Source organism: Ochotona curzoniae, unplaced genomic scaffold, assembly GCF_017591425.1.
Source record: "Ochotona curzoniae isolate NIBS_2020 unplaced genomic scaffold, NIBS_Ocur_1.0 contig_1, whole genome shotgun sequence".
In the NCBI taxonomy this organism is placed as follows: Eukaryota; Metazoa; Chordata; class Mammalia; order Lagomorpha; family Ochotonidae; genus Ochotona; species Ochotona curzoniae.
The window spans coordinates 11,900,396-11,924,930 of record NW_024464918.1 but is presented as its reverse complement, the minus strand read 5'-3'; the positions used below and the strand labels follow the sequence as shown (position 1 = coordinate 11,924,930).

General features: G+C 35.8%; 1 protein-coding gene across 3 annotated transcripts in view; it reads right to left on the bottom strand.

The window, feature by feature from the left end:
- The window catches only part of GABRB2 (gamma-aminobutyric acid type A receptor subunit beta2), a 194,547-nt gene that overhangs the window by 19,025 nt on the left and 150,987 nt on the right, over positions 1–24,535 (bottom strand). The window contains exons 6-9 of one of the 3 annotated variants that reach the window (XM_040975725.1): positions 16,101–16,238; positions 14,106–14,258; positions 12,469–12,717; positions 12,428–12,429 (exon numbers count right to left, since the gene is read on the bottom strand). In XM_040975725.1, the coding sequence (XP_040831659.1) occupies positions 12,428–12,429; positions 12,469–12,717; positions 14,106–14,258; positions 16,101–16,238 (542 nt within the window). Of the gene's footprint in view, positions 1–7,826; positions 7,941–12,427; positions 12,430–12,468; positions 12,718–14,105; positions 14,259–16,100; positions 16,239–24,535 lie in introns of all 3 variants that reach the window. The other 2 variants (XM_040975722.1, XM_040975726.1) reach the window with 2 other exon arrangements.

Sequence of the window (24,535 nt, the reverse complement as noted above, 5' to 3'; positions counted from 1 at the left end):
CCAAGACGGCCCAAAGCCTTGGGACCCTGCACCCACAGGAAGATCCAGAAGAGTCTTCGGGCTCCTGACTTCGGATCAGCGCAGCTCTGGCCATGGTGGCCACTTGGGGAGTGAATCAACCGATAGAAGATCTTCCTCTCTGTCTCTCCTCCTCTCTATATATCTGACTTTCCAATAAAAATAAAATAAATCTTAAAAAGAGACATGATTTCTTGACTTTGAAAAGAAAAGCTACAGCTTTGATTTATTTACATATTAATTTGGGGAAGAATACTGACTGAATATGTGTATATGGTACTAGGCTTAGATTAAAAATAGTTGCTCCTACCATAGATCAAATAAATGATATATTTGCAATGGTATAAAAAGACACCTTTAGTAAGAGCTTAATTATATTATGTTCCTATTGCCAATATTTATTCCATTGAGATGGACCAATTCAGTGCTATATTTTATTCATTACTATTGTTTTATAATTCATTAAAAGTTTTTTCCCTAATAGTCTCTATTTTTTTTCAAATGAACCCAAAATAAAGCCAATTGACACGGATTGAGATTATCTTGAAATCAATTTAATTGAACAAGAACTGATTTCCTTCAAAATATGAACTTATTTTTTAAATCTTTTTTAAAGATTTATTTATTTTATTGGAAAATATTCTGTTTCTTTCCTTGGGTGTTTTTATTTTATTTTACTTTTTATTAATTTTATAGTCTTCATATGGGAAAGTATTGGGAGATGTCCTGTCTTCTGTTTTTGTTAAAAGTTTTACCTAGTTGAATAAAAAAAAATTATTTACCTTGTTTGAAAGGCAGAATTACAGAGAGAAACAGAGACAGACCAAGACAGAGAGACAGAGAAAGTCTTTCATCTATTCTTTCACCCCCTCAAATGGTCACAATGACTGGGGCTGGGCCAGGTAGAAGCCAGGAGCTAGGAGCCTCCCTCTTGTCTTGCATTTGGGTTTGGGGGCCCAAGTACTTGGGTTATCATCTGATTCCATCTCAGGAATCAGCAGGGGATTAGATTAAAAGAAGAGGAGCATGGATCCAAACTGGCACCCATATAGGATGCCAAAGTGGCAGGTGCTGCCATGCCATGCCAGAGCCCCAGCCCCATTCCTTAGACTTTGCTTAAATAAAATTGTATCACTTTAGTTGAAAAGGCAATTATTTCTCCTCTCTTTTAAATGATCTTTATCATCTCTCAGGTAATGGAAGTGGCTAATAATTGTTACATAATGGTGCTAATGGGGGGTGGGGATCCAGTTTTATTGTTTCTTTTACTATGGGTCTACCTTCAGATTTTGTTCCTACCTTGGACAAGAGAAGCTTTGGTTAGAAATGTAGATAAGAGAAATAGGCAGACCCAGGGCAAGGAGACATTCATTGCTTTTCAACTTATTGAAGGATTTAAAATCTATAACCAAAAATGGATTCTGTATTTTTAATAATTAGGCTTTTGGCATCTATTGATATCATACAAATATTTTTGCACATTTAAGTATATGACAAATAACTTTTTAATTTGAAATTTTATGCCATTGTTCTATCTTATAATATTCAACTGGTAAATTTGTTTCAGGATTTTTTCATTCCTTTCCCATTTATTTATTATTGCAATTGATCTATAGCTCCCATCATGTGCTTTTTTTTTTTTTGTGAAATAGACTTCTAGTACCTTAATATGTTAAGTGGCTTTTTAAATCGTTTGAAAGATTTTTCTCAATCTTTTTGCTTTAATTTGCCCAAATTTAAGCACCACCAAAAGTATTTGTTTCATAATATTTGGCTGAATTTAATGTTGAAGAATTCTTGGCCAGATGCTCTTTCAAAGTGGGAGTCACATTTCTCTAACAGTTTCCTTAGTTCAATGTTTGGTATCATTCTGTTCTTTGCTTTTTGGTTCTCTTACGATCAATTTTGCTAATACATTATTTGTTTTTATCTGAACAACTGAGAGACACAGAGAGAGAGAGAGGTTCCAGTTGCCTGGAATTGGTGGGGCTGGGCTAAGTGGATTCCAGAAACCAGATACTCACAGGGAGGGGAGGTTCAGGTATTTGGAAGATCTGCTGCCTCACCGGGTGCATGTGCAGGGAGCTACCCTGCAAGCGGAGCATGCAGGAGTGGAATAGTTCTCTGATAGGCGATGCTATCATTGCAAGCGGCAGCTTAACTCACAGCACCACAGAGCAGGCCTATAATTTATATTTTCTGAGGATGTAATTTTTTTCATCTGTTATTTTTCTCAGACCTGTGAATAGATTTCTTTCATTTTTTCTTTTCTATATTGTAGTTATTTTTAAAATTACGCGGAGCTGTATCCATATTGTCTCCCTGTTTTTTTAAATAAACTTTCCATTGATGAATTATTTTTCTATTTTATTTAAATATCTTAAATATTTAAAGGAGAAACCCTATGATTATTCATTGTGCTTTATTTGTAGGGTTTGTTTTAGATTTTGTAATTTATCTCTAACTTATCTTGTTTATTTTCTTCTACTACTTGTACATACTTTGCTATTCTCTTACTGCTTGAAATATTTATTATCTTCACATTTAAAAAATACTTGGTAGATGCATATTGGAAATTATAGTTTTACCACTGCTATTAATTTTAACCACATTCCTGATAATTGTGTAATATTATTTTATCTTCTGAATGCTTCACAATTTAATTAATATTTTATGTTTGATAAGAGTTACAGATAAAAGACTTTATGCAACCAATAAGCATTTTTATTAATGTTTTAATTTGTCATCTTATTTGAAAGGCACAGAGAAAGAGAATGAAAGGAAGAGACACTGCTGGTTCACTCAACAAATGCCCTCTACTGCCATGGCTGGACCAAGGCAAGTCCAGATTCTAGCATGCAGTCTGGGTCTCCCATGTTTATGGCAGGGACATAAAGTCCTTGCATCGTCACTGGGTACCTTCCAGGCTGTTTGCCAGTAGGAAGCAAAGTAGTTAAGGCTCAAAGCAGTAATCCTACTAGGAGATATCAACTGTTCCAAGTGGTTCTTCATTCTTTTATCTTGGATTAATCTTAAGATAGCAATAATAACTACTAGTTTTCTTTAGATTTGGAATTGCCTCTTGCTTTTGCCTGTGACTTGACTTAGCATATTTTTCCAGTAATATAAGCAGCTCTGACAATATTGTTGGTGTTAGTTTTTTTAAAGAAGATTTGTTTATTTTTGTTGCAGGGGTTGGGGGAGAGAAAGAGAGAGGAGACGAGACAGATGAAGATCTTGTGTCCGATGATTCACTCCCCAAATAACTGCGATGGCTGAAGCTGCTCCCGTCTGAAGCCAAGAGCCAGGAGCTCTTCCAAGTCTTGCACCTGGGTGCAAGATCACAAAGTTCTGGGCCATCCTCGACTGCTTTCCCAGGCCACAAGCAGGGAGCTGGATGGGAAGTGGAGCTGCTGGAATTAGAACCAGTGCCCATACGGGATCCTGGCGCATTCAAGGTGAGGACTTAAGCTGCTAGGCCACTGTGCCAGGGTCAGTGTTAGTTTTTAATTAAGTCTTACAATCACTTCCATGCTTTAGTATAGGCCACAAAAATATGAGGGGCAAAATATAGATTTCTCAGTTTTCTCATGAAAATTTTGATTTATAATATTTTCAGTAGAGTCTATTTTTGAGAAATGTTTTTAAAGTTTTTTCTCTGTGTGTTTGTTTTAATGTGAAAGGTTGATAGAAAGAGACTGACATTGGTTCACTCCAGCAAAGCAAGAAGAGCTGGTACTGCACCAGGGTGAAATTAGTGGCCCAGAACTTGGGCAGAAAGCAAGATGGTGGTATACGGTGAGGACAAGTTTAAACTGATGGAGAATCATTAGCCAGAGTGGAGCAGAGAAAGCAGATTCCAGGAGAAAGGAGAGGACAGGCCAACAAGAGAGGGGCACCCAGAGACTCATGGACATGAGGAAGTGGCAAAGAAAATGGAGCAATGTTGCAGTGCCCAGATAACCCAGTGGCGGGCAGCAAACTGCAGTTATGGCTCCACTAGCAGCCAGAGCTATCTGTTGCCTACAGGAGACATATCTCACTAACAAGGATCAGTGGGAAGTAAAAATGAGAGGATAAAAAGAGATATTCCAGGCTAATGGAAAGGAAAATCTAGCTGATGTAGCTATTCTTGTATCAGATGACACAGAGTTTGACATGAAAACCATCAAAAGAGATGAAGAAGGGCACCACATGATAACCAAAGGATCCATTCAACAAGAAGAGATCATCATAATAATTGTATATGCACCAAATGCCACGGTACCTAGCTATGTGAAACACATAGTAATGGACATAAAATGAGAAACAGACTCCAATACCAAAATAGTGGGAGGCCATAATATATCATTAACGTGAATGGACAGACTGACAAGAGAGAAACTCAGTAAGGAAACAACAGATCTCCCCCAGACAACAGAACAAATGGACTTAACTGATATCAACAGAGACTTTTATCCTACAGAGAATACACTTTTTTCATCAGTACATGGAACTTTCATCAGAACTGACTAGGTTATAAGCCACAAAACAAGCCTCCACATATTTGAAAAAGAATGACATTATGCCATATATATTCTCAGACTACCAAGGAGTGAAACTGGAGACCAATAAGTCAAAATACCCCCAGAACATATGTAAATACCTGGAGATTGAATAATACGATACTAAGTGAACAATGGGTTAGAGAGAAAAATCAAAGGGGAAATTAAAAATTTGCTTGAACCAAACATTTGCTTGAAACACAACATATCAATGTTTATGGAACACAATCAAGGCAGTAAGTATTAGGAAAGTTCACTTCAATCACTGCTTATGTTAAGCAATTAGAAAAGCACCAAGTAAACAAACTAGCCATACATTTGAAGAAGCTAGAAAAACAACAGCAAAGCAATCCAAAAATTAGCAGAAAAAAGAAATAAGTAAGGGAGGAAATAAACCATATAGAAACCAAAAGAACAATACATAAGATTGATGAATCAAAGTTCTGGTTCTCTGAGAACATCAACAAAATAGATTCCCCACTAGCCCAACTAATCAGAAAAAGGAGGAAGATACAAATCAATATGATCAGAGACAAAAAACGAAATATAATAACAGACACCTCGGACATCGAAATAATTATTAGGAACTATTACAAGTGTGCTGATAAATCAGAAGACCTACAAGAAATAGATAGAGATTTGGACACATACAAGCTACCAATACTGAATCATGAAGCAATTAATATTCTAAACAGACCTACAACACGGACTGAGATTAAATCAGTAATAAAATCCCTCCTAACAAAGGAAAGCCATGGACCAGATGGCTTCACTGTAAAATTCTACTAAATGTTTGAGGAAGAACTTACTCAGTTCTCCACAAGCTATTCCAAACAATAGAAAGGGAGAAAATCCTACCAAATTCTTCCTATGAAACCAAAGCCAGACAGAGATAACAAATAAAGAGACCTCGGACCAATATCCCTGATGAACATAAATGCAAAAATCCTCAACAAAAATACTAGCCAACAGAATCCAACAGTACATCAGGCAGATCATTCTCCTTGTTCATTTAGGATTTATTTCTGGCACAGTGATGGTTTAACATTCACGAATCAATAAATATGATTCTCCATATCAACAAATAGAAAAATTAAAACCACATGATCATATAAAGAGATGCAGAGAAAGTATCAGATCAAATCCAACATTACTTCATGCTAAAAAAAAAAATCTTAAGCAAGATAAGCCTAGAAGGAACATTCTATAACACAATCAAAACAATGTACAAAATAAACCAATACCAGCATCATACTAAATGGGAAAGACTGGATGCTTTTCCACTAAGTCGTGGAACTAGACAAGGATTTCCATTTTCGCCACTGCTATTTAATATAGCACCACCATGAGGCAGAAAAATTGTAGTTTCAATTGAGGAATTCAGAGGGTTTAAAGGTTAACCATATCCAGTGTCACAAACCTTAAACCTTACAAAGACAATGCCTAAATATAAACACAGGTCATTCTGACTCCAACGTGCACCTACCTTCCCACTGCCTCAGTGACTGTCACATACTCTGGCATGTTGACATTGTCACAGATTTTCAGTTTAATTAAATGAATGTTATTTGAAGTTTTGGATGCTAAGTCTTATAAGTTCTATTTCATACACTAGAAACTTAAAGGAGGAGTCAAAGGACAGAATAAAAATATATTCTGGCAGGAAATAAAACTATGTCAAAATTACATATTTTACAATACATCACTTTATGAAATACAAATTTTTTTTTGACAAATCAGGGTCCAAATCACAGGATCAGACAGTACTAACTCTTCTAATCCATCAGCTGAACAATTTAATGCATCAAAGAGGTCAATTCATTTCTTCTTGGTTTGAGGATATCTGGACATCATATGACTGTCACCATCAATAGACTAATCATACAATGAGCTTTGGCTTGGGTTTTGACAAATGCAGCATTCTGCAGCAACATCCACCATAAATGCAAATTCCAAATTTGATTCATATTTTCTTCTACATGATTAACATGCTACCCAGAATACTGTCCAATAAAATCAACGGCCATTTAAAGGAAGCAAAGAACAGCAGCAACCACATAAATGAGAGCCTGAGAGTACAGACATAGTAGCTTCTGGAATGTGTAGGGGATTGGGACTAAAAGAGTGGTTACTAAAGTTTCAAAAACTCATTTAGTGAACTCTATTATCACTTATCCAACTCATTTGCCATTTAAGAAGCTGTGAAGTAAAAAAAAAAATACCAAAGCAAACTAACAATTTAATACATTATTCACATCTGCCCCCCCCCATTCTATGCACAGTAATAATGAGGTATCAAGGGATTTGGAGTGAGAATAAAAAAGTAAGGAAGCACATGAAATTAGAAGATACCACACTGGAGCCTTATCCGGCATCAAGTCCTCACAGGGAAGGTTCATAGGTACTGTACATCATGCACTTCCTCACCAAAAAGTAAAAAGAAATCTGAGTTGGACAAATAACAGATCAAGCAGAATGGTGACAATTATCCTCCTGCTAAAATTTGAAGGGTGACTGTAAATGCTAATTTACCAGTTAAGATTATAAACATATGAAGAATCAGAAAGTAAACTAAGTAGAAGCCAAAAAGAGCTATTCTTTGGAATTCATTCAACTCAAGAGTTTGACAAGGAATAAGCTTGATTACTTTTTCTTTATCAGTGTAACAGTGTTCAATACAGAGAAAATGCTTATTTGTAAAGTAAATAATAATATGGAAACAGGGACTTGATGCAAATGTAATCTTGTTTGGCACAATTAACGATCTAGGACAGAAAGCAGAATCTCCTGAGTCCTGAATCAACCAACAGAATATACATTTTATGTCTTCCATTCCCCACTAACCAAACCAAAATAAAAAACTACCACCCCAATAAAACTGACCAATGCCAGGGTACTAATGACAATTCTTTCCTTGCAGTGCACTGCCCTGTATTTCTTTCTCCAGCACAGCAGTAATTTCTGATGCTTAGGTTCACTGTGGTTAACTTAAAAAAAAGGAAGGAAGGAAGGAAGGAAGGAAGGAAGGAAGGAAGGAAGGAAGAAAGGAAGGCGAAGCCACGCCAAACCAAACCAAACCCAAAACCACAACACAAGAAACACAACCCCTAGGGTCTCACGAAAGCATTTAACTTATCCCAAAGTCTATGAAGGCATGACTTCCAGAATTATCTGCAGCTTCCACACATTATTTCAAAGAGAACAGCTAAACAAATTGGCTCTCACATAAATACAAATAAATGTATTAAAAGCTGGCTATCTAACCGTATACAGAGAGAAATCGTAATTGGTAGTCCGTCTAGTTGGGGAGAGGTTTCCAGTAGGGTCCCACAAGGATCGATATTGGGTCCCATTTTGTTTAATATCTTTATAAAAAATCTAGAAGACAAAGTAGAGAATGTACTAATAAGTTAACTGGTGCCACTATAGTAGAACTGATGCTTAAACTAAATTTGATATAGATAAACTCTACTGGTATTTAGAAAGCATCAGATTTGGAATGGTAGTGAATTGCTATGTTACAAATCTATTCTTTACCAAAAATACAACAAAATGAACAAACAAAAAACCAAACACAAATTCCAAGTAGCAGAAATAGATTTAAAATATCACAAAGGTTTTACATTAAACAGGTAAAAAGGCATCCTGAGCACTGGCAACACTTAGAGTCACAACAACCATGACTGTACAACAAAGAACACTTTCAAACTGAGATCCCTGGCGAAGTTGCACTTGGGAAACTGCTAGTCACTGGTTTCTCAACACAATGAAAATATTGGAAGTACTTCAGATTTGCAATAACCAAAGCAATGAAAACCTAAGTAGAGCTAGATGTTCACATACGCGTGCGTTTTGTAATTAGCAGAAAAATAAACAAGGAAACAAAATCAAGTTGAAGGGAAATAAGAGTTTAAAACTTGAAGGCATGAGCACAAACAATAAATGTAATCAAACCAAAGCAAATGTACTAGGAAACTAATGCATACACATACACAAATAAAAGAATATAATGGATAGCAGGAAGAACACTACTGCCATCACAGCAGAGATGATGTCTGCTTAACTATTCCAGGGGACACTTTGGGGCATCATTCAGTAGTCTTAGTGGACAACTCACTTTTAAAATCTTAGCATTTGCCATTTCCCATATAGTTGCTGGTTCCAACCCCAGATTCTTTGTTTCCAACCCTACTCCCAGATAATGGCCTTGGAAAAGCGGCTGAGGATGGCCAAGTGTTTGGACCATTGCCTATCTTGTAGAAGACCCAGGTGAGTCTCCTGCCTCCTTGGTTTCATCCAACTCTGGCCACTGTGGCCATGTGGCTAGTGAGCGAGCTGAAAGATCTCTCTCTCTGTATAACCTGTAGAATTCCTTCAAAGTAATAAAATCTCTTTTAAAAATAAAAAAACCCTAATTTTAGTGTTTTAAAACTATACTTGTCACATGAAGACAACTCTAAAATGACATTTTTTCATGGCCTTTCATGTGCATAAAGGTGGGACATTTTGCAGGTAAAATCAACTGATCTGAACACTCTATAAGGACTAGCATGCAATCAGTATCACCCTTTCACTTTACTTTTTGTTTAATTTTTTTTGCTAACACAGTGAGATATCCACTGGATAAAGACAAGGAAATTCCAGAAAGTTGTTGCCTTTGCTCCCCAATCTTAACAACTGCAATTTCTTTAATAGTTCTTTTGCCAATTAAATAACAGGACAAAATTGTGTAAGGAGCTGTAAACTCATCAAACAAAAACGTAAAACGAATTGGCACACAAGAAGATTTTTAAAATGTGGAAGTTATTGTTGAAGCCTTGCTAGGTGTTCCATTTTCATCCCTCCCTGAACTAAAGTCAAGCTTAAAAATCACATTAAATAATCTGACATAATGCTTCCATCTCTAGGAAAGAAACACATGAAGGTGAAAAATTCTAACTCCTCTTCTAGCAACTGATTTTTCCAGGGCCTCCAACAATACTTAGCTGATTATCCGTGCTCCATCTTTGAAAGAAAAATAGCTTCACAATTACAGTTGGAAAGGGACACTTTTCATAGGAAATGCTAGCATTACTCATGATGCTGACACAAAAGAAATCACCGCTCAATCAAAACCCAGAGTGGGTTTTGAAATGCTGGGTTTTAAAGTAAACCATGGGGTTTGGCATGTCACATGATCACCTCATTGTTTTAATCTAATCAATGTGCCTATAGGTATTCTATCCTGAGAAAGGAGTGATGAAATTTGAAGTAGCTGGCTTGCCCTAGATTTTAAGAAAATATCCACTAAAACAGTATTTCCTTGATTTGACTTTAAAACTTTTGATGTAAAAACATTCCTGTCTTAAAGATGAGTTAATACTCATGCAGACCTGTGTACAACACACTAGCAAGCATTACCAATCCATCTGTGAAGCATTCATTTTAGTTAAAAGTTAATAATGTCTGTGATACTTAACAGCTATACTACGTGCTCATTTAAGGTAGAGTTGCCATTACTATTCAGTATGTATTGAGGACTGTGTTATCCTCTTCACATATTGTGATAATCTCCACAGTGACTTTACATGACCCCCACATTACAGATGAAGAAATTGACAGCCCAAGAGGTTTATTTAGCCTGTTACATTGTCACAAAAGGACACAGGAAATACTAAGCCTTACTCATTCCAAAGTATTTGCTCAGAATCATTGTTATAGACCACATTACCCTACATTTTGACTCTTACGTATACCAATCAACCAAAACGGAGAACACACTTCTGTCAGTATTAAAAACACAAACATGCTTTTCTGGGTCTTGGATTCTCATGTTTGAACCCATGGAATTGGACTCGACAGGGTGAACAATTTCTTGCTACTGGGAAGCTACCTCGTGCACAGCAGACCCTTAAGTGACACTGTAGGTCTTAATACACTGGACACCAACTGCAGCCTCTTGTGTCCAATTCTGACAACGAAATTTATGTCCAGATGTCACCAAAATCCTTTGAGAGACAAAACTCCTTTTATTTTGAAAATTCCTTCACTAGAATATCTCTAATTATCTTTTCTGTCTTCTTCTATTCTATCACCCGAATTGCGGACTACTTCAGCTCAAAGAATAGGATTTCACCATAGGACACCTTCCCAATGAAACTTTCTCTCTCAGTATACTGAAATCAGATATATTTAAAGTTCTATCATTTCAGTTTTTATAAATCCTCTAAGATCCAGGTCTTACGTTTATCATTCAAGTGTAAACTGGTATGAGAAGATGAAGAAATCAGATGTTATTAAGCCTCGAATTAGGCATTTTTAAACTGCAACCCTCAAATGGTTTTACTTATTTATTCTTTCCTTTACTCAGGATACAGAACCAGAGATATCATAAAATTGGTTTATAAAAGCAATCTATAATTTGAAAGGTTGAGAGTCTCATGCTAGTAAGATTGTTATAAGTAAGATTCTGGGAACTAAGTAATAAAATTTATAGTAAGCTAGGCCCCATAGTATATTGGGCTTTCAAGGTCTTACTTAAAATTGATATGATTAAAAGTGTATTCTGAGAAATAAATGCCCCTGATTATGAAATAGTCCCAAATTAAGCATCAGAATGAAGGACAGTAGAAAACATCTGGAGTCAGAAGCTTCCACAGGGTTTTCTACAAATAAATCTCAACAGGAGAGATTATTTATGTGTTACCGTTAGAATTAAATTGAAGCACCAATAAAAATAACACATTTAATAATAATAAATTGAAGCACCAATAAAAAACTAATTATTGCTACAGTTAACAATCCCAGATAGCTGAAAATTATCTCTGCCTTCATAAACCCATCACTACCAATTATTTATTGGATCACACACTACACTTTATAAACTCTATTTTGGGCAGATTTTAAAGCTAGACTTTTTTATTATAGAAAATTAAAATGTAGACAATAGGATGTATCAATACATGTTCTGTTTAGCACGGAAAGTTCTGTAATAGGAAGCCAGCTGAAGTTATATTTGGGTATAAAGAGAAAACTCCATTGGGACTTCTGTCAAAAGCCTTCACTTGGTTACAAATCAGTATGACATGGTGGATTTTTGAAAACTACTGTTTTCAGAAATGCCTTATGCAGGCAAATCAATTTCTCTGAAAGAGACTCATGCTTTCAAATTTTTAAAATTTTCTCTGGGTCATTAGACTCGACACCCAACATTGCCAACCAGGGGCTGAGAAAGGAGATTACGATTGTTAAGCTGTATCTGATGTAAGGAAGATGGTAGCTTCACAAATTCATATGCTTAAGTGCTGAGTGACGTATACACATATAAATATAACATGTTGCTTAAGGAGAAAATCATTTCTAGTATCCTGCCATGTTTCTCCATCCTTCTGCTTACTTCACGGGTAAAGTTTCAGTTTCTTCTTATGAGTCTTTAACACATCTCTATTCTGGCTAATTTTTCCTTTACATCATTAGAATTCAAATCTTAGGCCCACAGTCTTCATCTAGTCAGTTAGAACTTAATAATGCAGTTTCTACTTCTTTATTAAACCTAAGGTTATCTTCCAGCAAGTAATATACTGACGAATGATATCAGGCTGCCTTTTCTCAGTTTAAATAAAGTGAGCACATTTAAATAAATATCAATTCAGCTGCAGCAGACATTCAACTGTCCTGTGAACACCATCTCAAAGGTGTTCCTCACGTGACTATGGTTGATGCAGGTCCACCATTTGTGGAAAGAGTATCTAAGTCTTGTGTTATGAGTCTTAGAATCAAATTGTGCCTCAACTACTTGAGGAGAACAATCTACATGAAATGGAGGAAATGATCCATTCCCTTTCCCTGTCTTTCCTCATTGTCAGACAGTCTTTACTCACAAACACTTCTATGAGTCTAAGAAGCAAGGGAGGTGTGTCCTCAGAACGTACCTTGTTGACATCCAGGCGCATCTTTTCGTTATTGGCATTAGCAGCCTTCTCAGCTGCTTTCTTTTGCCGTTGGGGTCCCCTCCCAAAGAAGATGTAATTGACCAAAGCATATTCCAGAAGAGCCATGAAAACAAAGACAAAGCACCCCATCAGGTACATGTCAATAGCCTTCACATAAGGGATCTTAGGGAGAGTTTCCCGAAGGTGAGTGTTGATTGTGGTCATTGTAAGGACAGTAGTGATTCCTAAAAAAATAATAACAATAACAATATGGAAGGATTATAATATGTCAAGGGATTTGAGTTGGTGAAGCATTTATTTTCCCTTTCTCTATCCTTGAGCAATGCAATCTGAATTTAGCACATAGCCTAAGTGATTGCTTTAATACCAAAATCTCTCCTCAATGATATTCCATATTCACACAAAACAAAAGCAGGGTTTTCCCCATGAGCTAAGAACTTAACTGCTGTTCTCTTCATCTCCTCTCCAACAACATATTTATTCATGCCCATGAACTCCACATTGGTCTCTGTGGCCTTCTCCTGACGTACTTGGCTCCACCTTCCTCAGGCCTTTGCAATAGTCTGGTCTAATGTCACCTCGAGAGCAAAGCGGCTCCTAAGCTGCTTGGTATCAATGCCAATCTCTGAGCGAGGTCTGTCCTGATCATTCTAAACCACAATCCCCAGTACAACCAAGCCCTCTTACTTGTTTATTTCCCTTGATAGTTTTACCCTGTTATATAATTTGCATGCATATTAAACTGATTGCTATCTTTTTCTGTTAGAATATAATTTCCACAAGGGGATCTGAGTATTTACAGGGTCCAGAAGCACTGGACAAATATTTATTGAGCGCATTTTCCAAAAATACGTATTGAATGAATAAATGAAATACTTTTTAAAGGACATAATTGAATTAAAAAATTCATAGTGAATTGGTTAACAATTCAGCATTTTCAAAGGAAGAGTAGGAACATAAAGTGATAAAGATTACATACAAGGTAATAAATTCACTTTTTGTAGTTAATAATAAAAAAAGGTTCTTGAAATGTAACTTACTCTACTCCTGTGGGGTTATAAGACTAAAAATATCTGGCATAAAAGAAGTAACACCAGGAATAATTTCCCAATATTCTTAATTTGTTGCCCTCTGCTCAATTACGCTACACCAAAAAATTTCTAAGATTTTACAATTCGGATTATGCATTTCCTATAACCTTGTCTCTGGCTGAGGAAAAAATATTCAAAGGGATCTCTTCTCAGATTAAAAAAAAGCACAGATAAAAATTGAATAGTTATGCAAGCAATATTACATGAAATATGTCTCAATAAAATATCAAACTGATGGGACTAATTTCATTACCAACAGCTTTATGGCTAAGTAATTTTGATGTGGAAGAGGTTTAATTTGTTTTTAATTGATTTACTGCTGAACCAGATCACGCAAAGTCTCATGGCTAAATTCTTGTCATCAATAAGGGTCCTTTCTCATCATCTGTCATGTGTTCCAGGGTACAGAGGGATGCATACATGTGTCAAGGACACATTCTTGCTCTCTCTCGCTCGCTCTCTCTCTCTCTCTGATACACACACACACACACTCCACATACATCTGGAAAATGCCTACCTACCTAATGCCACTCTTGCAGCTGAAGCATCGTAATTAATCCAGAAGGACACCCAGGAGAGGATGGTTATCAGGATGGAAGGCATGTATGTTTGTAGGATAAAGTAGCCAATGTTTCTCTTAAGTTTAAAGCTGAGGGAAAGTCTAGGATAGGACCCTGGAAAGACAATTTTAGAACATCATCATGACCAATCAATAGTTACATGACACTTTCCTTTAAAGTTCTACAATTTGTATACCCTTCCAGTATTGAATTTTAAATTCTGGTGTAGGATTCTTTTTGAAAACTGTTTAAAGGCCATCGCTTTCTAATGAGTGGAAGTTATACAAGGCAGAACTCATCTTGTACTCACCAGTGTTTCAAAGAGTCTCACATCTTCCCAGCTCAGCCGCATGTTCTGGATCAGATACACATTCTCTGCAAGTGTGAGCTCATAAAAACTTGGGACAGTTCCTTCGCTCATCTCTCAGTGGCTCCTATTTGAGTTCTAAGTTTTATCTTACACAGTAATAATGTTGTGTTTTTTTTTGTGACAATAGTTTTAAAAGAACAAACACCACAAAGAAGGCAACCTCTTCACAAGCCAAGGTGCATTTAAGTTAGTGATCAATAGCAAGGTTTTAAGGAATACAAGTATTGTAAGTTCACATAGATTTTCATATGCATGTATTATTTTTTCTTAATGATTTTATTACTTCCACTACAGTGATAATGAGATCTCTGATCTACCAGCCTCCTTCAAAAAATCAGTGCTTTACAAAACCACTGGTGGGAAATAAAAAAAACTTCTAATGGTGATCCCTTCACTGAAGTTATCTGGGGAATTGTCTTCACTGTCTTTAAGACCTGGTATACATCAGAGCACCTTCTTGGAATAGGGAAAGTTGACACTGATAACACAGTTAGGCAGAGGACTAAAAAGCTAGTTTTGCCTTGTCCTCTTGGACAAAGCCAAATGTTTTAATCTATAAGAAACAAACATGAAGGAATAATTTCCATAGAGAGAGGCACTCATACTTAGATAAATATTCTGCTATTTTTTCTTCTATCCATAATCAACTTAGCATGCTTACAGGCCATTCAGGTCTTGCTCGGCATGCTTTGTGAAGGTAGGACATTTCTGAGTTTTTGGTGGGAAAGTAACCCTAACCCTACAGTCACTGTATGCAGACAGTTCAAAAAGTTCATGGGAAATGGAACTGAAAAGCAAATTTATTTGGTAGGGATATTTTTTTAAAAACTCTGAGTAGTTGTTTTTTTTTTCCCCCAAAATTCATTTCCATGAACTTTTTGAAGTTTCTATACATTATCTGTTTGTGTGCCTGGGTTTCATATCAGTAAGAATAGCATGAAGAGTGATATTCCTGTGTCCTTACTATTTCTGTTACCCCTAAATAAGTACCTAGAAAGAATCATTCTCTTAGGCTCTTATACTTTTTTAATGTAAACATATACTGGTGAAATAATATTTCACATTCTAAAATCCCAGTACTAGCAGGGTAAAACCGTGATGGCATCAGGATAATTTCAATGTGCAGACAGGTCTTTTGCTGAAACAGGAGGTAACACTTGTAAGTAAATTACTTCTCTCTTAAAAAATGTAAAATCCTCCTACCTGAGTTTATAAAGAAAAAATCTGATTGTGTTCTGACTTGAAGATACTGCAACGTGGCCATTTCCAGTGCATTTTAAGAATTATGATCAACTTTGCATGATGAATAAAGTTGGTGAACAACCCCGACCCAGGTCTTCAATTCTCTGTCTTGTTTTATTCTGTATTTAAAAATGATACCCTACTTTGGCAAGTGAAAGACATTTCTGAGAAGTAACGCTATGGGTTCCAAATGAAGCAACTGACCTGGCAGGAAACTGAAAGCTTACAGAACACCTAGGCCATCTTCAGCCCCTGTCCTTAAGGGATACCTGTTGACTAAGTGAAACCTCATGCCAAAATGTAATAATGTTTTCTTTGACTTAACCAATCTTTTTGATACACACCTGTGGAAAATACAACTTTCTTGGTGATAAGTTTGTAATCTACGATAGAAAACTGTGGAAGTTCAATTTTTGTTACGCCTGTTACTGCGTTATCATCCCCACGCCAGTAAAATTCGATGTCATCAGTTGTATATCCATCTATAAAAGGAAACACACAAAAGGGATACACAAAACAAACAAGACAAATTAGAAAGAATGATGAGCAGAGGAACTCTATTCACGATAAGCTAGTAAGCAAAGATATTTAGTGTTAAGTACCATGATAATCATTTGACATCCAATACCAACTTTAATCCATGCTACATCTTATGAGGGAAGAATATAATTAGGACCACAGGAGGAAACAAAAAGAAATGAATAGCATGCATTCTCTTATAACTTGTAACTAGAACATAGTTAGTTTGGCTTTTGAATCTAGGCTCGTCTGGTTAAGAATCTCATTTTATTAAGCATTATCACATAACTCTGGATTATAACCTAAGATCAATTAGAATCACTTAAGTTATCAATTCAGTGCTGAATAGTCTCAAAATCCTCTCCTATTAAAAGTATTTGATCCGCCTTTCCAATGAAAAAATAATAAAAATAAATCTTTAAAAAAAATAAAAATAAAAAAAGTATTTGAATATAAATTATGTTATTTGTGTTTTAGTGCAGAAAAGGTATTATGAAAAAGTGATTACTTTTTTAATGTCCATACACAAAATGTCTAAGTTTGATTTTGTAGCATATGTAATTTCAAAAATAAAAACAGAAAAATCTCTCCAAACATTAATTCCAATACTTTTAAGGATATCAGTGTACAGTGTTATGTCAAGGATAGCACTTTGCGCTGAAAACCACCATGTTTTCTATGATAATTATGCTTTCTTCATCCACAGGGAAATGTTGAAATTACAACAAAGCTCACATATTATTCCAACTTAAGCAAACTCATAAATACAATGAATAAGCACAAGTTATTACAAAGATCTGGCTTAATTGAATTATAACACGTAAACATGACAATGTTATTTATGAAAAAAAGATGCCAGTCAATTCCCAAAAAAGCAGCTCTAAGAGAGATTATCCTTGACTTCCAAGACAATAACATGCAGAGGACCAATCAGAAATTCTCATTTATTGACTCATTGTACAACATGTGCTAGACCCTTCATAGAGAGAGATGAAGCAGCAAATAAGACAATATATTTCATAAATTCATGTAATGTGAAATTCATTAGAGAGTCTTACTCAACTGATCAGTGATGGGTTTGGAGATTTTTTTTTCTTTTCAAATAACCATCCTGGGTAGTCTATGATAGACAGCACATGAAAATAACACGGACCCTCTGTCTAATATTGAAGTTGCTAATGATGGTAATGAAAGAAACACTATTATATATTGAGTGCTGTTATTCATTTTACTAGAAACTCTATTAAGCACTCTGTCTTTATTATCTCATTTAATTTTCACAATAATTTTATTGGTGAGTATTAATATGCATCATCTAAAATACTGAACGCACACTGAAAATTAATTCTTCACTTCATAGTTGAGCAAACTAGATTGAGAAGGATTAAGTTACGTGTTAAAATTATATATCTGGAAAGCAACTGAGAAATTAACGAAATACCAACATGACTGACTACAACGATAGCATTTTACCGTGCACAGCCACCCCTCCCTACTAGAACATACAAAGGCCATCATAAAACTAAATGCTTTTACTCTGTTAGCTCTACCTTCAGACCAGAGAAGGTCTCCCCAAGAAGCCACTGAACTTATCTGGACAATAAGATGCTGGACTCTATGCTAGGTATATGCTTACAATGAAGGAATCTCATCCGAACTTGAACTGTGGCAATGCAGCAAGGTGGAGGAATCCACCATGGGGGGAGGGTTGTGGGAGGGGTGGGGGGAATCCCCAGTGCCTATAAAACTGTATCACATAATACAATGTTATTAACAATAAAATAAAACTAAATGCTTTTGTACAAATAGGGAAAGGTCATTTACAGAAGAGCACGGGAAATGTCAACTCTCACTATTTCCATAACGTACCAAGTCTCCCTATTGAGGAATATTTCTGGTCCGCTAACTCTCTCTCGTTCTTCCCTTCCTCAGTATTTATTTTCTCTTGTCTGATTCTACGTTATCACAGAAGTTATCTGTAGGCGAAACAATGGGAATACTCAATGGCATTTCAACAAAGTTGTATGGGAGATGGTTATTAGTGGTTCAACGAACATAAACATCACAAACTGCCAGCTATTTGACAACTTTTGATAGGCAATAGCTTGTAGGGAATAGGAACTCACTAAATATTATTGACATAATAACTATTTAATGCATAAGTATATTTGGGCTGATGTTTGTTTATATAGATGCTATTTAGATAGCTATTGCAAAGGTTTATATTGTGTTTGAAATTCTGTCTCTTGCTCAAAACATACTGGTTGGCAGTAGTTGACACTAAGTAAACATGTTCTGAATGAATGAATAAATGAATGAATGAACAAACATACAAAATATCCAGTAAGAGAGCCTTTGGAATTCCAACGTATTTCACTACAGTTGTATTCCCTCTAGGTATTCTCCTTTCTTCATTTGTCTCATCTAAAATTGGAATACTAGTAAGTGCTTTCAAGAGTTGTCATTCAAAAAATAAAAATCATTGTAATATACTCAGGAGAGTTTCTGACAAAACAATGATAAACTTTTAGCTCACAGGATTTAAAATAAGTTTTTGAATTTTTTTTAGGTGTGAATGAAAGACACAGCTAATACCATAGCATTTTGTTTCAGTTTCATGAACATACATACACAACTGCAAAATCAGTCAGCTGTTTAACCACACATACAGAGATTTCTTCAAAATGTCAGAAAATTGACAATAACACATGTAAAGGTCAATTTACTATCTATGGGTTTGACCCAGTGGTACAGCATATTTTATAAACTTCTTGGCTACTGTTAGTCCTAAAAAAAACCCAGTATTCTTCATTTCACTTTGGGTAAACAATGAATGGAATGTTGCAAATGGGAAGAAAATGTATGCCTTTCTATCACCAGTTTCTGAAGAAGCAAGATCAACAATCCATGTCACCCAGTTGTGGACAAGTTCAGAAATTCACTCTACTGTGTAGGATTAGCTTCATTCAGACCTAGTGTTCTGCTTTCCCTTACATCATCTATGGAGGAATAGTTAGCAATCTCTCCAACTGATTAAAAATTAAAAGAGAGGATATGCAAATATTTAAGACCTGACTTTTACAGCTATCATAATAATGAGTGAAAAATAATTAGATTTTTTTCAAAAGATATCAGAAGAAGGAACTGCATTAATGTATTGCAAATTAAGTTCCTCTTTTATATTTTATTCATGATATATTCTAAAAACTGAGCCATTAAATTATTTGTATTGCTATCAACAACCCACATAAAAATTCAGATGATTTCTGAATAAATCAAAATATAAAATCATCAAAGTTAACATGGACTATATAATGTTACGTCCTGACAAATACATATAATTAGAAATCTATATATGATATGCATGATAGATATAGTCACATTCTCATATTGGTAAAACATGTACTATATGAAAAATAAGGAGTACATATGTCATTTTAAAACATGCTTAACATGTTATCACAGTTGTTATCTTAGTATGTAGCATGATATTTTGTAGAACAGTTTTTGTTTCTCAACTATTGGTCAAAATATCTATCTTATTACCTAATAAATACACATTTTACTTTAGAATGATTTTACTATGGAACAATATGTGGAAAATTAAAGTGATTTATTGCTTTGTCATTATTTATTTAGAAGTTGTCCTTCAGATGGATTCATAAATGTTCCAGGATAATTCTGTACACTATCCCTCTCACTGCACTCAAATAATGTAATGCCATATTTTTAAAAAATCTAGTATATTTTCAATATTAGTATATAAGTTTTTATTTATTAATTACTATGGGCTAAATCTGATTTCTGTTCTAAGAAAGATAAATCCTGGAATGAGCTCCCTAGATATGGATTCCACAAACAGTATACATATTAGATAATGACTAAACATTTTTTACATTCTAAAAAAAATCACAATATATTAAGAACAGAAAAAGTTAGAAAATTCTCCATAAATAACTTGTTTAATTTTACTTACCCCTGTAATATTGCAAATCTATTTGGCCAGATACATTTTTTAGCATACAGAAAAATATATATCCAGATATAATCATTCTGTAAAACACTGAACTATGATAAACCACACCTTCTAGAGAGGTCACACATCATGCTTATGAACTGATTTTACTGAGCTAGGCAACCCATTGGGAAGGCTAACAGTCCTTCAGAACCACATCTTGCTTACCAGTAAGTAAGCAATTTCTTTCCCAAAATTAAATTTCAAGATAAGAATATATTTTTTTAAGAAAACGGAGATGAAATTGCCTTTTAAAGAAGAGAGGTAGAGAAACATTTTAGAAAAGCAGCGTGATAAAATTATGAAGTACTCTTCTCATGATTAATTTTAGTGACCTTAATAAGAAGTCTTTAATTCCACCATTAGAATGGGCTCCACTTCACACACAGGCCGGCGCTCTGGGCAACGGTGCAGGACCACATACAAGTACAGCCAAGCAAAGCTGCTCCAATTTTGACAGGCAGAGGCTGACCCACACCTGTCAGCCGCAACTCTTTAAATTCAACAAGAGTGTTCCAAAGACACTCTGAGCGATTGCTCTTGCTCCTTAACAGTACTTTATCCTTCATCCTGCCCTTTATATGGATGACTAGACACAAATGTTCTCCTGTCAAATCATTTCTAGACCTCAATGACCTCCAAATAATAGGCCTAGGACAGGTTTTGGGTTGATTACCTGTTGGTATCTTAGTAAAGACCTCATCAAGTCATGGCCCATCATTTACAATAGTTGAAAGATAACAATCACACACACACACACACACACACACACACACACACACAAATGATTCTCTTATGTAATTGCTATGTTTGAATTCAAGTGTTATGGTGTAAGAGAATAGGAGATATACCAAAATCAGATGAAAAGATGTCAAACTGAGAGTCTTAAAGGCCTTTTCCTCATTCAGATTTCAATGTAAAACTCTTGCTTCTGTATTGAAGCAGAATGTTCAGGTATATAATAATGTGAATTTAGCTTAACTGTGCTTCTCAAATTTTCACTCTTCTGTTTGATCACATGAAGAAATTATGTAATGGTTCAGCTTTTAAAAATTGAAAGTAATAAACAAAAACATGCAGCACTAGTTACCCATTCACAGAGCTCTATGTATTAGCTACTGCTTAGTCTTTTTAAAGCAACCTGTCTCGATAGAGAATTATAGTGAGTTACAGTCTGTCACGATTATGTCTATCAATCCTCATATGTTCCTATGCCTGGACTCTAGGTACTGATATATACAGATGAGCCAGAAGATCATTGGCTTAAGGAGAGCAGGGCTTCTCAAAGTTAGCCAACATAGAAATCCCTGCAAATGACATTAAAATGAAAATTCTCATTTAGTCAGGAGGTAAAACCAAAGACTCTGTAGTTAATAATAAAGTTACAAGTATTACAGATGGTTTTTGTCCATTAACCATGCTAAAGGTTTATTAAGTGAAAGTCATTTATCATGTCAAGAAGTCAGGCAAGGAGTATTTGCTTAAAGCCTGACATAATTAAAGTTTCGTTGGCTCCAAAAATTAAACATCTTTTTGCAGTTCTGCCTCTCTTTAAAGAATAATAGAAGAGGATTTGGATGCTGCTTCATTGCAGGGAGCTGTTGTCCTTGATAGCCCACACAGAGAATCAACAATGGACAATGATGGGAGAGAACAGAAGATGCACTGATATCCAAAATGTTTCAGCAAATCGGAATCCATGTCAGTTTTATTTGAAGACTCGGCCTTGCTGAGGTTAAGAATATTGCATTCGGGAATGAGATTTTTCTGCATTGTATTTGTGTTCACTAACAGACTAGTCATAGACCTTTTAGCTTTTCCCTCTTTCTCCAATGTATGCGCTAAACGCTGCTATTAGTACTTGAAAAGCAGATTAGCAGCACTTTAAGCTGCCGCCTGTGATGCTGGCATGACATTTGTGCACTGGTTGTTCCTGGTTGTCCCACGTTTAAACCAACTCCCTTCTAATGCACCTGGAAAAGCAGCAGAAGATGGTCTAAGTGCTTGAACTTCTGCCACCAACAGAGGAGATCCAGAACTAACTCCTGCCTACTGGTTCCTGCTTCGCCTAGCTGCTTATTCTCCGTTTGGAGAGCAAACCAGCAGATTGCAGACCTCAGTTTCTTCCTTTCTGTAACTCTGCCTTTCAAATAAATAAAATAAATTTTTAAAAATCAGAAAAGTGGGTTAATGATGCTATTTCTAAGCTTTTTAAATCAAAACAAACATATGCAAACTTCTTGAAGGTCTTCCTAGTTGATCTAGACTTACAAGGGAATTCTTCAGGCAGGCATCCAAAACTCCATCATATGCCTTCCACTTGCATCCTCGTCTTCTTTTACACTTCTTCCTTTTCGATATCTTTCATCTTCCACCCATATTCTTCAGCATTCGCTGAAATCCTCTGACATCTAAATACTTTGGCCCTGACTCACATTATAGTTACTGGATACTTTTTCGCTCCGATATTTAATATCTGCACATGTTAGGAGCCCATTCTAACTTCCATCTTTTCCGATATAGTCCTATTTTCCTTCAGTTGTGATCTTTCTCTACTTCTGAGGTGTACATAGTAGCACTCAAGTCAGATTTCTACTTTAAAGCTTCTCACAGCCGAGTTCCAATAAATTCATGCATATGCTGGCTTTTGCTACTAAACTACCAAGAATCATACTGCTCTGTAGTTACTCCCAATGTAGTTCTTAACTCTTAAGTCTTGGGGTGAAAGGAGTGGTCAACATACTAGCCTGTTTGTCACTCATCAGAGCACGCCCTCAGAGTAGTATGATCAGCATGTGCCAGTGGCTGAATTACAAGATGAAATAATTATGATCCTGAGTAACAATCAATAGATTACAGATACGGAATTTCCATGCTCTGGTCTCGGAGTCTGGCAATGATTTTTTTGTTTTCTTTTTTTGACTGAGAGATGTTGGAAATCAACGTGTCGCAGTATTCCCTGGAGGGAGCTGATACTTAGAGATATGGTAGAATATTCTTTGAGGCAAAGCACACACAGCCACAGAATAAAATTTCTTAATTCAAGACTGATAACGGAAGATGTTTAAATTAAGAAGGCTGATTGAATGGCCAAGGCGAATTGGACAGCTGTTGCAGCAAAATGCCATCAACTGTTACATCAGCCCATCTGCTTTCTAATAAGGGGTGACAAAGTAAGTAGACATCTAGCTGATTGGTGCAAGAACTAGTCTGTGCCTTTCCATATCCACCCATGTGTTTGTACATCTTCTTTGGGATATAAGGTCATTTAAGGACATGCTTATTTAAGGGCTGACAGGATGTTCTGGCACAGGAAGTTTTGGACTTAGAGTTTCCAGGCCATGGCATGAATTGTTAAGCATATGCCTTGACTATAATAAAAATTCACACTACTTCTAAATTCCAGATATAAGACCCTATCTGTGATTATATAATATTCTCCGCTATCATTTATTTTAAATTATTTAATTTAGAATCTATCTCTATTACTGAGTCGTGAAGTTCTTTTTTTAAACACAGCATACGTTTTTTGTTAAGCATGGTTTGTGCTGAAAATGTGTTAACTATTAGACATTTAGTACATAACTAGAGACCAGAAATGTGTCCTCTAAGGGGGCTCATATAAGCAGCAGGAGGGAGGCTTATGGTAGACATGGTGCTCTGGCAGGCATGCATTTACAGTTAACTATCACATTTGTATCCAGAAGGAAAAATCCACTGATTACAGCTAATGTGTTTAAGGCAATTCCTATGTGAATCCAACTTTCACCAGGATTACATCATCTAATACTTAGTAGAAACCTTTGTCATAGTCTATTTCTCTCATTTTTCCTATAATTTAAAGAGGTTAAGTTCAAAATGCCAGAAATTAGAACTGAACTCAATCCTCTTTAACACTCGAGGGTAAACCCTCAGTCACTATATTTATCTCTTCACCATGTAATTTAAAACTGTACAATCTAAATATTGTGCAATATGTTGCAAATATATCAGTAATCACTCTCATCTGTCTATGCATGCCCTTTTGCATCTGACTTTGCAGCTTCTCTTACGAACATTCCACAGATTAAAAATCAGTTGTCCTTACCACTAAATCTAATCAAAACTTCTGTTGACCCAGTCCTGAGCTGAGGCCACAGGAGGCTTTGCAGCTTCACCGTATTCTGTTGGAATCTTGCTGCCCTTGTAAGAAGAGACCTTAGAGCCTGCTAAGTGATGAGACACAAACGACTGAGGTCGCTTTCC